The sequence below is a fragment of the Chrysemys picta genome, chromosome 1 (genome assembly GCF_011386835.1).
Source record: "Chrysemys picta bellii isolate R12L10 chromosome 1, ASM1138683v2, whole genome shotgun sequence".
In the NCBI taxonomy this organism is placed as follows: domain Eukaryota; kingdom Metazoa; phylum Chordata; order Testudines; family Emydidae; genus Chrysemys; species Chrysemys picta.
The window spans coordinates 315,464,610-315,483,204 of NC_088791.1; the positions used below are offsets into that span (position 1 = coordinate 315,464,610).

At 44.7% G+C, this 18,595-nt stretch overlaps 1 protein-coding gene across 2 annotated transcripts in view; it reads right to left on the minus strand.

The window, feature by feature from the left end:
• Positions 1-918: 918 nt before the first annotated feature.
• MPHOSPH8 (M-phase phosphoprotein 8) overlaps positions 919-18,595 on the minus strand; it is a 49,206-nt gene continuing 31,529 nt past the window's right edge. For both annotated transcript variants that reach the window (XM_005308889.5, XM_065581445.1), the window contains exons 5-14: positions 16,561-16,815; positions 15,733-15,858; positions 15,561-15,649; positions 14,469-14,609; positions 13,676-13,762; positions 11,981-12,135; positions 10,148-10,302; positions 4,100-4,227; positions 3,292-3,375; positions 919-2,185 (exon numbers count right to left, since the gene is read on the minus strand). In XM_005308889.5, coding sequence (XP_005308946.2) covers positions 2,144-2,185; positions 3,292-3,375; positions 4,100-4,227; positions 10,148-10,302; positions 11,981-12,135; positions 13,676-13,762; positions 14,469-14,609; positions 15,561-15,649; positions 15,733-15,858; positions 16,561-16,815 — 1,262 coding nt within the window. In that variant the 3' untranslated portion in view covers positions 919-2,143. The remainder of the gene's footprint in view (positions 2,186-3,291; positions 3,376-4,099; positions 4,228-10,147; positions 10,303-11,980; positions 12,136-13,675; positions 13,763-14,468; positions 14,610-15,560; positions 15,650-15,732; positions 15,859-16,560; positions 16,816-18,595) is intronic.

Sequence of the window (18,595 nt, forward strand, 5' to 3'; positions counted from 1 at the left end):
TTGGAGAGCAGCAACAGATGTTCCTGGAAATGTTTTAGGTTAGTTTTATGTACCTTGCACTGGAGAGAGTAATTTCTAAATGGTGGCTATGTTTATAAAGTAAGACTGCTTAAGGTAATCGGTTCAAAGATCTTTTGTCCCAGTCCTCACACAGCTCTTGAATTTCTCCAACCTCCATCACTGAAGGTTTCAGTACAAAAGCGATGTCACTGTGTAATGCACTCTGGCACATCAATCACATTTTGTTGAAAGAACCGTGCATACATATGGAATTGTAAAACTAACTGAAAAATGACTACCCTAGTCAACTACACTTATCAAAAAGCCCTTGGAAATAAGAAAACAGAGATTCAGGAACAGATCCTGTTCCTATTGAAATCAATGCAAGTTTTGCTTCTGACTTCCATTGGAGCAAGCCCTCTCTCTCAGGGTTATTTCACAACAGCAGAGTTTAAGATGAGTAAACTGCTAACAAGGCAACTCATGTAATGTGAAAAGTGCACTTATACAAGATTCCCAGATGCATGGGGTTGATTGTACTTGATCCTGAACTGGTGTTCACTTTCACACATCTATTATGTTGAAGTAATAAAGGAGATATTTAACATTACAAAATTTGTGCAGAGTAGCTACATCTCCCCTAGAACAGATTTGTTAATTTCCATACACAGTGCTTAAATAAAAAGGATAAACAGCTATTTTGATACAAATTAGAATGTATATTTGCAAAGGGCATGTGTCACTACTCTAGTTTTATTTAGTTTAATGTGACATTCCACAAGATTGAAATCATGTGAGTTAATTAAAACTATTGTAATTTGGTATCTAAAAAGTTAAACCCTTTAGCTTTTCTTTCAGAACCAGAAGTTAATCTGTTTGAAGTTACATAAAATCATAGTTCTTAAAAAGGATACATAATACAGTTGCACCATTTTAATGGTGAGCACTCCAATACAATAAGCATTTCTTCCACAATAGTACTGGTAACAATATAGGCACATAGCGGCATGTAAATTACACATAGCAACCAGAACAGCAAAGGCACAATCTGGATTTTTACCTTTCAAAGTGACGTTTAATTTACCAACAAAAATATTGTTCTATACTTCATGCAGAAGTTTTACATTTGTATTTAACAGCACAAAACCATTACAGAAATGCTGTCATCTGATAAAACAGGTCATTTAAATAAAAGATAGCAGCTCTTTGCCTCGAGGAACTAATGTTTGGATTAGAGGGCAACATATGAAATTCCACTTCAAAGGGTTTAGATGGTCTGAACCCTGTGAGCATCCTTTTGTCTACAAAAGTATTGTCTGGCAACTGAAAGTAATTACAAGTTTTCTAGTTTATTGTAGGTATGTATTTATTTTCCTCTATGTCTACACAAGAAGACCTGAAAGATTAAGATTATCTGTAAAACTATCAATTGTTTCTCCAATATAAAAGTAGATTTTAAACTTTAATATAAACTATACTTTCAAAACAAACTTAGGCATTACTTGAAGGAACCATTGTTTAAATGTAACTGCTAGCTTATTTTTGTCATGAAGTCCCACTGATGACAGATCTCCTTTATCCACCATTAAGAATGCAGCCCTTAGCAACTCAAGGTTAAGTCTGTAATGCAGCAACTTTGAAGTTAATTCTGCCCACGGCTCCAAGAATATGACAGTTCTGTATTTTACATAGAAACATTACCATTAAGACAAGTAGAAAATTTGTGTTTACAAATGAAGATCTTCATAATTACTAAAAAAGACATTTCTTCTAATTTTCTTAACTAGCTCTTATATGCACCATTCCACATTGTGGAAAAGCTGAAATATGCAGTCTGGACTCACTCTACAAATTAAAGAAAAAAATGGAATTACAGGTATTGGCACAAATACTTACATTTACACCTGTACAAAATAAAATTGACAATCCTTTCCCACCAATTAGAGTAGAACATTCATCTGCTATCCAACAGGTACTTTCAAATATAGATTGCCTGATTAAATGTGTTAAGGTGGGAACACAATCTGAGAATAGTGGATGTGCCAAAAGTTCCAAACTGCTTCATCAGTCTTTAAATGGAGGGAGGAACCAGAAGTATGTCCAAAGAGCTCAGTGAAATAATTATTCTTGCAACTTCATGAGGTCACTGCAACTGCACTCTGTATGCCCCTATTAGCAACTTTACCTGCAAGAAGGAAAAAAATGCTTCAAATGACCATCCATATATCTTGCACAAAGGTAAAAATACTGAGTGAAAGGGGAGGTGGAAGAAACTTGCTAGTAACTGAAGAAAATGCAGTTTATATAATCTGTACTTGGTGGATCAGAATTTTTTGGACCCATATTCTAAAGTGAACAGTTTGAAAAATCAAAATTCAAAGGAAAGTACTTAACAATATTCTGAAGTGCCTTAAGCATCCTCTGTTCATACAGCAAACAAATTCGTAAATTAACGTACTCCAAACCTTGACCAGGAGCTTCAATAGAATTACCTCCCTTTATCATGTTAGGCAGCAATCAAGTTTTTAGAAAAGCTTTTTGGATGAAATGCTGATGTATTTGATAAGCAGCATAATTAAATACAGGAGACCCTCATTACTCTGTAGTGCTAGAGTGAATAAGAACCACAACTCCTCCCAGAAGCGTTATTAGGACAGGATCAACCTATCATTACTCTTGTGACTGTTGTGATCACTGCAGGAACCATCTGGCAGCATCTAGCAGACTTTCTACACTTCTAAAAAGGAAATTGCACACCCTGACTTCAATGCAGGCTCTCGGGAACTGCTTCTGAACTTTCCATGGCACTGACACCAGTTACACAGGTTTAACAAAAGATGGCTGGTAGTTGCTCTGTGCCCACAATGTCATTCAGTGGACATCCAGTAGCTGCTACCTTTACTTGCTCCCTATTACCGACCTAGTAAACACCATTTGCAATATTTAGTCCAACTGCAATTTAAGCACTTCATTCTGGGGTATGAATTATTTGGGCTATTGTTTATTCATGACGGAAATATTTCCATCTTCAAAGTGAATCTCATCAGCGGTGACCCTAAGTGACTTTTGGCAACATCAGAGATAGACTGGGACAGGGGCTGAAAAAGATTGTCAACTGAACTGAAGGGAAGGAAATGAAGAACACTTTAAAGAATTTTACATTTATAGGCCAGGCCTATAATTTGGAGTACTGAGACTCCCGGAAGAGAAAGACATTGAAACTTCTGTCAAAATAAAGTCACTCCCCCACCACCTCATTACAAACATTTTGTACAGGTAAGCATATCTCACCTTGGCAGTAGGCGCTTCTGTCAACCGTATAAAAAGCTTGTTAAGGCCTGTAACAGGACTGAAGGAATAAATAAAGTGACTATCCTAAAAGAAAAAATTACAATAAGTTAGTTAGTGTTGGTGTGTGGCAAACACTTCTCTGGGCACTTTGAGGTGAAATGCAGAAGCACTGAGAGATTGGAGTTAAGAACATCTCATCCATAGCTACAAGTGTATTTTTTGGAAAGATAGTTCTGAGACGACATTAATTAAGCCCTTTGGTGTAAGTACATCATTCTCTGAAGAAACAGAACTAGGGAATGTGATTATATTGAAGCACTAATGAAAGGTATACTAAGGGATACAAGTTTAATTACTACAAATTTCAGCATAGTATACTTAATGCAAAGCAGTTTAACTCAAACTTAGTTCTTTCATGGCTAAGAGACTGGGATTCTTGAGCTTTTGAAATTCTCATGTCACTGACTGAGGCTGACCAGAAAAGGCACTAAGATTGACAATTTGCCCACTTCCTGCTCAACTCCCTACTGACAGTGTTTCACCTCTGATACCCTGATCTTCACTAGCCTTGAAGACTAGAAATGGCTACTAAATATTCCCATTTCCTCTGTAGTTTCTCTATAGATCTTTCAACAGATTTTTTTTTTTTAAACAAAGAAATTGCAATTTACTATATTAAAGGCCTGTCACAAGGAACATGCTGGGACTGAAGTACAATTCAAATCCCTTGAAATTACACAGATTACAAGTTTGTTTTTTGTAGAGGTGCTATAAAAGCAGATTAACTAGTTAAATGGACAATACTTACCAAAAATACAGGAAGCTGGAATTTATCATTTAAAACCACTGCTTGCACACTACATGGTCCACAGAGCCGAGCAATAACTTCTTTACCAAAGAAGTTTGAATGGAAAACAAATAGAAGAATTCCAGATCCTAAAGAGAAGACAATTTGATCAATTTCATAAAGAAAATGTGATCTATCTGAAATTAGAAGGTTTATGATTTTAAAAAGTTACACCCCCCCTACCCAAACTGGTAAAGGAGACCTAAAACTAGGTCCACTGTACCCTTGAATAAATCCTCATTTAGATGGAGGGTATTGTGGTTTTTGTTTTTAAATAAAACTTCACACTACTACACTGTACAATATTATAAGATCGCAATTTTGGTTTTTGATGTTGGCAAATATTGACAAATACTAAACTTTACTGCTTTGGTGATGCATAACCAGTCCATAGTGTTGCTGTTCAGAACCACCAAGATTCTAGACTCCCAAGCCAATGGAAAGCAAGCTCATTACAGGACGACTGCCTTCGTCATTGGGGCAAGGTGTAGGATAAAAATGAAATTAAAGAATTAAAGTTAGCTTAAGTTTGGTAATGGGAAAAAACGGTTACCTACCTTTTCGTAACTGTTGTTCTAGATGTGTTGTTCACGTCCATTCCACATTAGGTGTGCGTGTGCCGCATGCACGAACGTTGGAAACTTTTCCCTTCGCAGTACCAGTTGGGCTGGTGGGGCCCCCACCTGAGTGACGCCACTGCGCCGTGCATATATATCCCCGCTGGCCAGACCCCCTCCAGTTCCTTCTTGCCGGCAACTCCGACAGAGGGATAGGAGGGCAGGTGGTGGAATGGACGTGAACACCACATCTCGAAGAACCACAGTTATGAAAAGGTAGGTAACCGTTTTTTCTTCTTCGAGTGCTTGTTCACGTCCATTCCACATTAGATGAATTACAAGCTTACCTTTGGAGGAGGGCAGGAGTCACGGCACAATTGATCGGAGGAGCACCCCGCCAACCGCCACGTCCTCTCAGGCCTGCTGGTTGACCGTATAGTGGGTCATGAAGGTATGCACCGACGACCAGGTGGCTGCTCTGCAGATCTTCTGGATCGGGACTTGTGCCAGGAAGGCCGCTGAAGCTGCTTGCGCCCTGGTCGAGTGGGCTGTGACCGCCGGGGCCGGAACACCTGGGAGGCATAACACATGCAAATGCAGTCTGTAATCCAGGAGGAGATTTGCTGCGCCGACACTGGGAGGCCTCTCATCCTCTCAGCCACTAACAGCTGCGTGGATTTACGAATGGGCTTGGTGCATTCCAAGTAGAACGCCAACGCTCGACGGACATCCAGGGTGTGCAGGCTGCAGTGACTCGGGTCCGCATGTGGTTTGGGAAAAAAAAACACCAGCAGACAAATGTCCTGGCCTAGATGGAATTGTGAGACCACCTTTGGGAGGAACTTGGGGTGCAGACGGAGCTGCATCTTGTCTTTATGAAACACTGTATATGGTGGCTCCGAGGTGAGTGCCCTCACCTCAGATACCCTTCTGGCCGCGGTGATGGCCTCCAGAAAAGGTGGAGGAGGGAGCAGGTAGCGAAGGGCTCGAACAGGGGCCCAATGAGCTTAGAAAGGACTATGTTGAGATTCCATGGAGGGACTGGGGGGCTTGAGTAAGGGAACACCCACTCCAGTCCTTTAAAGAACCTCCCCACCATTGGGTGGGAGAACACTAAAGCCTCTGAAAACCCCGGGTGGAAGGCGGAAATGGCCAGCAGATGCACCCTGATTGAGGACAGGGCCAGCCCCGCTGCTTGAGGTGCAGTAGATACTCTACAATGGTCAGCACTGGAGCCTGGTGTAGCTGAACCTGTTGGGGCCCACTGCAGCACGAGAACCTCTTCCACTTGGCTAAGTAAGTCGCCCTGGTAGAGGGCTTCTTACTACCAAGTAGAACCTGCTGCACAGGAAGGGAGCACTGGCTCTCCAAAGCGTTCAGCCATAGAGCTTCCGTGCAGTCAGATGCAGTGACTGCAGGTCGGGGTGGAGGAGCTGCCCTCCGTCCTGTGTGATGAGGTCACGGTGCAGAGCAGGGTTACCGGGGCTTCCGCCGACAGCTCCAGGAGCGTAGTGAACCAGTGCTGGCGGGGCCAGGCCGGGACGACGAGGATGACCGCTGCCCTGTCCCTGCGCACCTTGAGCAGGACTTTGTGCACCAGAGGAAGCGGGGAAAGGGCATATTTCAATTCCCCTCCCCAAGGGATCGCGAAAGCGTCTGCTATTGAGCCCAGGCTGCAGCCCTGGAACGAGCAGAACTGCAGGCATTGGGCATTGTTCTTGGTGGCAAACAGGTCTAACTGGGGAAACTTGCGAAAGAGCGAAAACACGACGTCCGCTCTGAGCGTCCACTCGTGCATGCGGTACGACCTGCTAAAGTGGTCCGCCAGTTTGTTCCGTACCCCCGGGAGGTCTGACGCCTCGAGGTGGATGGTGTGGGCTATGCAAAAGTTCCAGAGGAGGAGAGCCTCGTGGCAGAACGATGAGGAACGGGCTCCGCCATGCTTGTTTACATAAAACATGGCGGTTGTGTTGTCCGTCAGAACTGTCACGCTGTGACCACTCAAAGTGGTATGAAAGGTCTGGCAGGCTAAACGAACCGCCCTGAGCTCCTTCACGTTGATATGGAGCAACCGCTCTGCTCCCGACCACAAACCCTGAGTCCTGAGGTCCCCGAGCTGAGCACCCCATCCGAGGTCTGATGCGTCCGTCACAAGCGTCAGGTCCGGCTGTTGTGCGGCAAAGGGGATGCCTTCGCAAACCACTGTCTGGTACCGCCACCACCGCAAGGAGTCTAGCACGTCCCCCGGGGCTGTCACTACCAAGTCCAGGGGGTCCCTGCCTGGGCAGTATACACGGGCAAGCCAAGCCCGCAGCGTCCTCAGTTTCAGTCTGGCATGCTTGACCACATGCATGCATGCTGCCATGTGGCCCAGCAGCCTCAGGCAGCGTTTGGCCGTCGTAGTGGGCAACTGGCACAGGGAGGTCACTGCCTGCTGGATGGCCAGGAATCGTGATACTGAAAGGCTCGCCTTTGCCTGTACCGCATCTAGGACCGCCCCTATGAATTCCACCTTCTGCATTGGAATGAGGGTGGATTTGGGGACATTGACCAGGAGCCCCAGAGTGCAGAATAGTCTCAGGGCCACCTGCACGTGCGACCGAACCTCCTCTTTGGACCGGCCCACCAGGAGCCAGTCGTTGAGGTACGGTAAACTTGAATCCTCTGCCTCCATAAGAAGGCCACCACTACCGCCATGCGTTTTGTGAACACCTGTGGGGCCGCAGCTAGGCCAAATGGGAGAACCGTGAACTGGTAATGTTCTTGGTTCATGGTGAAATGGAGGAATCGGCGATGCGCTGGGTGGGAGGCGATATGAAAGTACGCGTCCTTCATGTCGAGGGCAGCGTACTAGTCCTCCGGATCCAGGGAAGGGATGATGGTGCCCAAAGAGACCATGTGGAACCGGGCCTTGACCAGGAACTTGTTGAGCCCACATAGGTCTAGAATGGGTCGAAGGCCTCCTTTGGACTTGGGAATGAGGAAGTATCGGGAGTAGAACCCTTTCCCCTTTAGGTCTTTCGGTACCATCTCTACCGACCCCGCGTCTAGGAACGTGCGAACATCCTTTTCCAGGAGGTGCTCGTGAGAGGGGTCCCTAAAGAGGGACATGGAAGGGAGGTGGGGAGTAGGCAGGGAGAAGAACTGCAGCATGTATCCGTTTCGCACCGTGCATAACACCCAACGGTCCGACGTAATGCTGGACCATGCACGGGAGAAACGGGACAGGCGGTTCAGGAAACAAGGGGACGGATTTGGTGGTTGGTCTGGTACGCTGTCCTTGAGCGCACCTTCAAAAGCCTGGTTTAGGGCCCAGCTGGGACTTATGTTTGCCTTGGCTTTAGCCCGGCCTATTGGAGCTATTATTATTATTACGTCGCCTCCTGTTATCCTCGCTTCGCCTGCAGTAGGGTTTGTGCCTAGGATGAGGCTGGTAGTGACGCTGAGGAGGCGGCTGTGGCTTGAAGGGCTTCCTTTGAGTCGCTGGGGTGTGCATACCCAGCGATTTGAGTGTAGCCCTCGAGTCCTTGAGGCTACATAGCTTTGCGTCCGTCTGGTCCAAAAAGAGCCTGGACCCTTCGAAGGGGAGGTCCTGGAGCGAGTTTTGGACCTCAGGGGGCAGACCTTCCTGCCAAACAGGTCCAGGAGCTTCGCTTGGGATCCCCCTGCTCAACCGTCACCTTGACTTGCAACCCCAAGTTATGAGCAACCTTACGCAGTAGCTCTTGATGGGCTCTGTGGTCTATTGGCGGAGGCCCTAATACTGCTGTGCCTGCTACTGCTTCATCCGGGGATGACAAGGAGGTCAGCAGCTGCTCAATTTCCTCCTGCTGGTCCCCTTCCCCTGCGGGAGGGGCTTCCAGCTCGGGCCGGGACAGCTGACCTTGGGGCAGCACCGGACTCTGTGCCGGTGCAGGTGGTCTGGACACCGTAGCTTCCCGCACGGAGGAGCGTCGGTGCGGGGACTGGTGCACCGAGTAGCTGGCCCTGGAGGGAGCTCCTTGCCGCTGGTGATAGGCCCAAGGGGTCCAGAAGGGCCAGTGTCCTGGCGGTCCCCACTGGGGTTGCCACCCAGCCTGGTGTTCTCTGTTGTCCGGTGCGGGTAACTGTATCGGCCCAAGTCGGAGCTGGACTCCAGCGACGCCGAACGTGAAGGCCACGGCGATGCCGTCGATCTGTGCTGACAGGAGGTCGACGAGCGGCTTCTTGCTCCCGGGACCGGTATCGGCGCTCCCGAGACCTGGACCAGGACCAGGACTGGTGACTTCTGGAAGCCTTCAGCGATGACCAGCTCGCCTTCTCCGGGTGCTGGAGACCCACCCTGGGACCAACGCTGGGAGCAATGCCGGGACGGTGTCTTCGAATGGCGCACCATTGCTGGCTTTCCCTTTGATGGCACCCTGGGCCCGAGTGCCGGAGGCTTCTCCCTGGTCGGGAGGGGGCTCACCACCGACAACCCAATGAGATCCTTCGCCGCCTCAAAAGGTGTCAGGTGTGGAGGGTTGATCTATTCCTCCCTCGAGCCCGTCGTCCTCACTGAGTTTACTTGGGGCTGGACTCAGTGGGACTTGTGGCGCCGGTACAGCATCCATCATGCTCTTCCCGGTGCCTGGGCCCTTAGATGGCGCCGGTCTCCTTTGTGGGGTCTCTTGCCGACTCCGGGGCACTCCACACCAAGGAGGCTGGAGCCAGCGTCTGGTGCTCTGGCCCCGATGGCTGCAGGGCGGCCTCCATCAACAACTGCTACAAACGAATGTCTCTCTTTCTTTGTTCTAGGCTTAAACGCCTTGCAAATCTTACACCTCTCTATTTGGTGTGCTTCTCCCAGGCAATGTAGACAGGAGTCGTGGGGGTCACTAACTGGCATAGGCTTGCGGCACGTGGCGCAAGCCTTAAACCTGTGAGCGGGTGCTGGAAGCCTCCAAGCACCTAATCTGTTAAGTGTCCACAACAAGGGAATGCTAATGAACTGATAGCAGTTAAGTACTCTAAAGCTAAGGGATTGCTTCTCCTACGAGAGCAAATGGTTGTTCCAATGCCACCATGGATGGTAAGAAGGAACTGGAGAGGGTTGGGCCAGCTGGGATATATATGCACGGCGCAGTGGTGCCACTCAGGCAGGGGCCCCGCCGGCCCGACAGGTACCGCTAAGGGAAGTTTCCGACGCTCGTGCACGCACTGCGTGCACACCTAATGCGGAATGGACGTGAACAAGCACTCGAAGAAGAATGTATGTTGTAAAGAAAGACCCTGACTAATAAGGAGAAGGAAGGCCTTGAAAAATAACGAGTTAAAAGGCCAAAAAGGAATGAAGTAGGGAGGATGTTTGGTTAAAAAAATAACTAATGAAATAAGGGGAAGTTTCTGAAAACATGGAATTCGTGGTTAAATTAGCGTTGTGTAATACCATTCATTGTTTTAACTGCAAATTAGAAACAGATTCTAATCTTACCTTCTGGCACATTCTGTGGGGGTTTATAGTTGAAATCCATAGAAAAATCTGGTCCTTCACAGAGACGATGACATGCAATCGGAAAGACAGGCTCCAGCAAGGCAAGACGAGCTTCAAAGTAATCCCTAATTGCATCTTCTGCTACTCTTGAGAGCCTAAATAAGCAAACAAATGATGCTTGGGGTACGTCTATACTTACCTCTGGGTCCGGCGGTAAGCAATCGATCTTCTGGGATCAATTTATCACGTCTTGTCTAGTCGCGATAAATCAATCCCGGAAGTGCTTGCTGTCGATGCCGGTAATTCCTGCTCGGCGAGAGGAGTACGCGGAGTCGACGGGGAAGCCTGCCTGCCGCGTGTGGACCCGCGGTAAGTTCGAACTAATATAGTTCGACTTCAGCTACGTGAATAACGTAGCTGAAGTTGCGTATCTTAGTTCGAAGTGGGGGGTTAGTGTGGACCAGCCCTTATAGTAGCTTTAGACCAACTGTATTCCCTTCTAGATAAGGATCCTATCACTGTACAAAGTAACAGATGTCCACAGAAGCACAGAAGGATTCTAGATGGCAAGATTTAGGATTCCATCCTGCTTTACATTTAAGAGGAGATATCCCAATTCCTGGAAATGAAGAGCTGCTATCAAATTTTATCAGGAATCTAGTTTGGTTGTGAGATTTGCTTGCTTATGTCTGATCTGCAGATGTTAAATACCACAATGAACTTCAGACAGGTACACCACAGAATCTTCAAAAAATTCAAACTGGTGACAGTTCTGGAAAGTTCTCCAATACAGAAACAAAATTCCAACAGGAAATACTCAGCCCCCTCGGAATAACTCAATGGCCAGGCAGAGACAGCATCTCTACCAGCAGTGCTACTGTGCTGATTAGCACTTTGCTTGCAGCCAGGCTGATCTGCAGTTTTACTTATGATGCTTCATGTGAGAACAGACAGTTCCCAATTCATGTTGAGTAAAAATTCAATTTAAGAGAGATAAGACTCCCACTGAAGAGTTGATTTGTGCAGTGACTGTGAGTCAGACAAAGCCTTTCTAATAGCAGCAGACAACCAAACTTTCGAAGGGAAAGACAGCATCTGACAATAATATTTAGCATTTTAGACCTTTACAAGTAGGTTTTAAACACCCACGTGAAACAGGGAATCTTGAAACCGACAGGGTTAAATGACTTAACCAAGGTCAGAGGTGGAATTAGAACTCTGGGGTTCCTGGTTCTCAACTTTAAAGATGCTGATTTTAATTTAAAGCTTTAAATTATTCTTATTCAGTGATGACCCTCTCCCTGTCTGTGGTCGTTGAGATTATCTCCAGAACTCAAACTGAAACCTCTGGTTTTATCATGAGAGGCCTAGAGGGAAAATGGTGAGTTCTGGATCTGAAGGACTTTGAGGATTTGGAAGGGCCTAGTTTGCTTGATATTGGTCTATTTGTTTAGTTTTAATTGTTTCTTCCCCTCTACCTAGCAGTGCTACAAGATATTAGTCAACTAATAAGCAGACAGAAGGGTAGGTGGGAATAACTACTGTGGGTGCTATTAAATAAGAGTGCCCCCAGAGCACTACATGGGCACATTTTTATAAAGTGAAATACATTAGCCCATGCTGCTTGTCAATTGCCTCCTCATTCTGCACTTTTATTCAAGGTTTCAAAAAATGGTTGGGTTACCTATCGTTACGTGATTTTGGTACCGCTTAATTTATTTTTTCTGCCAAGGGGAAACTTGCATTTCTCTGACTTTTTTCTCAGGGACTTAAGCCAAAATCATGAAGCACATCTGAACTTTTAGACAATAAAGAACTACACAGACTACTTACGTTTCCAAGTGACTCTTGAGCAGGTCATACACCAGTACGTTATTACACTGTTTAGCAAAATGAAGTGCACTGTTCTGATGCTTTGACAAAATGTTACAATCTGCTCCACTTTCAATCATAAGTCGTACTATGTCAGAGTTCCCTCTCTTACAAGCCTACACATGAAAAAAATAACACACACACACACGAGAAATAGCAAAATACTCCATAATGAGAACTGAATCACAGCAGAATCAGTATTTTAAAAACTAATTAGGGATTGAGGAGTTCATAAAATTGAACTCAATCACAATATTTACAGATTACACTCCAGTACTTTTAATTCTTTCTGGATGTTAATTTCATATTTTAATGACCAGTCTCCTACTTATAAACCTATTATACATGGCAGCCATATTCTTTATGGTTCCCTCTAAATAGATTATGCTGTACACAAAAGTTACGCATTTCACTTAGCATGGACAATCTAACCCTAGTATGAGAAATTTAACATATGGAATTCCTTGCGAGAGCTCACGTAATGGGTCACTGGATAGAACATTAAATACAGTCCACCTGTCTGACTGTTCTTCCCAGGTTGTATGCAGCATAGCTGTAGCCATTTCAGTCCCAGGATATTGGAGAGAGAAGATGGGTGAGGTAATATCTTTTGTTTGACCAACTTCTGTTGGTGAGCGAGAGAAGCTTCCAAACCACACAGAGCTCTTCTTCAGGCCTGGGAAACGTACTCCCAGCATCAAAGCAAAATGCAAAGTAGAACAATATCATACTCAAAGGAAACCTGCACAGCACTTTCAAAAGATGAGCTTGGGAGCTTAAATTCATTACTCTGCTAGATACTAAAAATCATGAACTGAACAGAAACACTGAATTTATGGCTTACGACAACACTTTTTGTCTTATGGCTGCAGAGGTGTTAATGGGCCACTCTACCTTGAGCAGTCCCTTACAATATGTGCTTGCTACTTATGCTAAACAACCTGTTTCTCCTTGCATTTTGCTGTGAATATGGGAGTACCTACCTTTCCCAGATCTGAAGAAGAGTGTGTCTTGAAAGCTTGTGTCTCTTGCTAATATAAGTTGGCACAATAAAAGACATTACCTCATCAACCTTGTTCTTCCCAGGGACATTCAGGGTCTCAGCATTTCCCCATTACAACACTGACCAACCTTCTCTTGCTAGAAAACAAGTACAGGAAAACCCTACTCTGGGTTATCACCTGAAGGCAAAAATAATTGGGTGTGGAGGCATCTCTCACTTTTTGGAGTTTTTGCCTTCCTGCTGAGGAACCAGACTGGCCTGCAATCCTTAACTCACATTCTCTTGATCTGGGAAATGAAGAGGGAAACCACCCTGCAGTTAAACCTGTGTGCAGATGACACATGTATTTTGGGATTACATGCAACATGCAACTTTAGTGTTGCATTATCATAAGCTTTTCCATTTAGTAAGAGATGCATTAGTACACTGACAAAGATTACTGCACTAATGACAGTGGTCTGAGGGCTTTGACACAAATAGTAGATCTTTGTCCTATATTTAAAGCCTAAAATGTGGTTTGAGAAAAGACCATGGAAACAGACCTGGCCACAGACATACCTGTACATACCACATTGTCGTCCTCCTATAGTATGTTTCCTAAAATGCTGAATATTAGACAATATCAAACAATGTCAGGACAAAACTGCATTTACCTTCATTAAAGCAGTTTCACCATTGCTCTGCTGGACATTAAGATAAGCCCCAGCTTCCAAAAGAATAGCCACTGTAGTTAGAAAGTTCTTAAAAAAGAAAGAATAGAACAGAACAGTTAAACTTTAAATTTAAAAATATTTCAAACAGTAAGCTAAATATAGAATGCAGAATGACCAAAATTTTAGTAGCATCTAAGACCCTAAAATAAGGCATCAAAGTGGTACTGCATTGCTCCTGGATGTCAGGTTCATCTGCAAGCTTTTAACAGCCCTGCCCCTCACCCCCAACTCATCCCCTCCCAAAAAGTCGTGAACAGGAGGATTTTCATTCTGAATTAAGATAAGATAATTTTTCATGAACAGCTAACTTCCAAATGAAATAACTGACACTTTGTTACATATAAAACTTTACAGTAAGGTGTTTTATCATTTGAAGTTTCAAATAAATTGATACTGTCTTATTTCATTTACTTAAACACAATAAGAAAATGATTAAATAAAACAGAAGTTTTGTCATAGGATCAATGTTACCTGCTTTGTCAGGGCAAGTCTTGACAAGCAGCAGTTTGATATTTACAATTTTCATACATTCATATTGCAACAGATTGTCTTCATTAACTACATTCAAAAATAGCAGTTGAAGGTCAGCAGTCAACTAACCAATCTGAGTAGCTGGCGCAGATGCAAATTTGGAACAAATACTTCAGTTAACTTAGATGCAGCAAGCTGAGCAATGAGAGTTTGAACTTAAAGTAAAGGCCAAGACGTAGGAATACTGTTAAAGGAAACTAACCTTTTCAGCTGCGTGTATCAATGCAGTTGTTCCATTTTTCTGTCTACAGTTGACTTTAGCTCCTTTTCGGATAAGGAGCCGGAGGAGATCATCATGCCCTCCCGCAGCAGCAAGCATCACTAGTGTCATTCCACTTGAATCCTGCAACAATTGTTTACTTTTCAGTCACAAACCTACAAATGGGAGCCTGTTTACACTAACTACACCTGCAAAGGCACCCGGTTACACCACAGTTCCATGTAAGTATAGGTTGGACCATGATGATGTCTCTGAAATGTGCTACAATCTCTGACAGCCCAGAGCTTCAGCACAGTTCAGGGATGCCATCATGGATCATCTACATTAAAAAAAAAAAGAAGTCAAGACATATGTAAATGGGCTTGGGGGGACAAGTGCACTATAACCAGGCCACATTCAAATCATTCCCACTAGCTCTGGCATAGATATAATGTATCCTCCTGGTTAGCAAGACTTACCAAATTTAGTGTAAATGCTGTATTTAGTTGCAAATCAACATGTTGTAATGGAAACCAGCCAATGAATCAACATTTCTTTAGGAAAATAACTAAAAAGTACAGATGCAAAACAAGATTAAAACCCATGATTTAATCAATGTTTCCCGCTTGCTGATTTAAATCATGATGAAAATCAGTGATTTAAGTCAATCTATTTCTCATGCTTATATATGTTTTAGAAGTACATACATTTTAGGAATACTTATCAAGTTTTACAGCATATAGTCATTTGCAATAGACTCGAACCCCCAAAGAATTAACTGCCTGTTTTATTTAAAGGAAATGGAGGAGAAATCAATAACCATTCAAAATACCCAAAACGCAACTATATGTGTATGCTAAATATAAGCTAGTCAGATTTAAAAACCAAATATCTGAAAGTTAGTTCCTGCTTACCTGCCAATTTAGAGTCTAGGGTTCTACTTAAGTGCATTTATAATATTGAACTATGCACATATTTGCTTACCAATTTCAAATCTGAACAGTTTAACCTGAAGAGCTCTATGTAAAGTCTCCTCTTCCATAAACTGGATTTCTACAAAATTTCCCCTCAATACTTCCTCTTTACAGAGATTACCTCTTGATCTGGATTATATTCTTCATTTGAATTAAGCGCCATCTTCACTGTAACATAGTCTCCATTTTTAACAGCATCCCTCAGTAGAGCTGAAAGAAAATTCGTTCTATTGGTATATTCACTTTAGAACACCAGATAAGAAATTTTTCCCCTCTTCCCAAAAATTACTTACTACTTGATATTGGTTCTGTTGAAGAGTGAGTCTCATCTTCTCCATCCAAATGCTTCTGAAAGTCTTCCAGGGTCAGCCATTCTAACTGCATGTCCATGCCCAAACTCAAGACTTGCTGCCTGCCATCTATCATACAAACCCCAAACGAGTTACTTGTTTTGTATAGCCACCAAAATGTAATCACTGCCTGCTGTCTGTATTGACTGGCAGTATAATGTGCACAGAATCCTGCACATTTATTTTTCCAGAGCCAAACTGGAGGTAATGATCCATAGTGGGGGAAAGCGACAAATAATGTGTTACAAACATTACAAACTGGCACAAGTGTTCAGTAACCTGGGGCTGAAAGTCTGAACCAGAGCCTGCCACTGTGTGGACGGAGCCCGAAGGCCTATGGCTGAAGCCTGCCACCCCTACTCACGGGGAAAGTGGAGAATTCACTAACTGCCTACACCTCCAGTGTTTGTCTCCAGAGCAGGGCTGGGCCCAACCACTGCTGGCGACCCTGGGAGAGGGGCCACTGCTTCGCACGCCCTGCCCTCCCCTCCGCCCCCATCACAGGCCAGGAGGCTGTGGCCACAAGAAAAGGCCCTGGTGGCCACATTTGAGAAACACTGGTCTAGACAATATTATAATCCCTATACAGACTAGTGGAGAACCCTAGACATTTAGATCCTTTGCCAAGACTCCAGTGCTGTCAGTCAAGAAAAACAGATTCCTTAGATTGAAGCAATGTGAATGGATAGTTACAGCCATACAACTTTGTAGAACTCAGTAGGACTCAATTTTTGCACAGCAAGTCTCAGTGGACTTGTTTTTACTACTTACCAGAATTCTCCTCCATTTGACATACATTGTCCACTTCCCGATCACCTTCTGCAGCAATGTAAGTCCAGGTATCTGTCTCATCTCTTGTGCTTCTCCTTTCCTTGTATAATTGTTTATTTTCTTTTGATTTGAATTCTTCTATGAATTTATAGTCCACTGAAGAGTCCTCTCTTTTTCGATTATTCTCAGAGTATTCATTTTTTTCTTCTGAAGATATATTAAACAAATCAAAAGCACTTTTGTTCTCCTTCAAACCTAGAATATAATTGAGAGATGTTTAATGGGATTGACTACATATGCAAGCCATAGAAGTTTATTAAATAATAAGTCCTGGCTGGCTGAAACAGTCAGAGTTTAAGAAAGTTTTTATTTACCTTCTAGAGGTTATCAATACCAAGGCCTGGAGCCAGGTTAACAAATTTAGGGTTACCATACGTCCTCTTTTTCCCGGACACGTCCGGCTTTTCGGCACTCAAACCCCCGCCCGGGGGGAATTGCCAAAAAGCCGAACATGTCCGGGAAAATGGCGGCTCTGCTCCTCCCGACTCTTTGGCTCTGTTTAAGAGCCGAGCTGCCTGAGGGCTATGGGCTTCAGGCAGCCCCCTTGCCTCCGGACCCCAGCCGCCGGTCGGGCACTTCCCCTCCCGGGCTCCGGCGGCGCAGGGTCCGGAGGCATGGGGGCTGCCCGAAGCCGGTAGCGCTCGGGCAGCTCGGCTCTTAAACAGAGCCAAAGAGTCAGGGGAGCAGCAGAGCCTCCGGCCGCAGCGACTCTGCTCCTCCCCTGACTCTTCGGCTCTGTTTAAGAGCCGGGCTGCCCGAGCGCTACCGGCTTCGGGCAGCCCCCATGCCTCCGGACCCTGCGCCGCCGGAGCCCGGGAGGGGAAGTGCCCGGCTGGGGGCGCAGGGTCTGGAGGCAAGGGGGCTGCCAGAAGCCCAAGCGCCACCGGCTTCACGGTTTGCCGGGCAGCCTCCAGACCCTGCACCCCCGGCTGGGCGCTTCCCCTACCGGGCTCCAGCTGCGCTGGGGAAGCGCCGGCCGGGGGCGCAGGGTCTGGGGGCTCCCCGGCAAACCGTGAAGCCGGTAGCGCTCAGGCAGCCCTTTCCGCGTGGCGGGGAGTGGGAGGGAGCGGAGTTAGGGCGGGGAAGGGGCGGAGTTGGGAAATGGGCAGGGCCAGGATCCCGTGGAGAGTCCTATTTTTTTATTTATTAGGTATGGTAACCCTAAACAAATTAATCACTCATGCATGTGCAAAAGCCAAATTCAGTGAAGATTATTTACTTATGATTATCCTATGCAAGTCTGAATCCTGACTAGATTCAAAACCTAATTTCATCCCCCTTTAGAATGTTAATTTAACTAGAATTATAATATGAAAATATATTGCTTCTTTGTAGGACTGTCGATTAATTGCAGTTAACTGACATGATTAACTCAAAAAAATTAATCCCAATTAATTGCACTGTTAAACAATAGAATACCAATTGAAATTTATTAGATTTTTGGATGTTTTTCTACATTTTCAAACATATTTATTTCTATTACAACACAAAATACAAAGTGTACAGTGCTCACTTTATATTATTTTTATTACAAATATTGCCACTATAAAAATGATAAACAAAAGAAATAGTATTTTTCAAGAATTAGAGGGGTAGCCATGTTAGTCTGTATCCACAAAAACAACGAGGAGTCCGGTGGCACCTTAAAGACTAACAGATTTATTTGGGCATATGCTTTCATGAGTAAAAACCCCACTTCTTCAGATGCATGGAGTGAAAATTACAGATGTAGGCATAAATATACTGACACATGAAGAGAAGGGAGTTATCTTACAAGTGGAGAACCAGTATTAACAAGGCCAATTCAGTCAGTCCACTCCCAATAACTGATGAGGAGGTATCAATAACAAGAGAGGGAAAATTGCTTTTGCAGTAAGCCAACCACTCCCAGCCCCTATTCAAGCCCAAATTAATGGTGTTAAATTGGCAAATGAATTGTAGCTCTGCAGTTTCTCACTGCAGTCTGTTTTTGAAC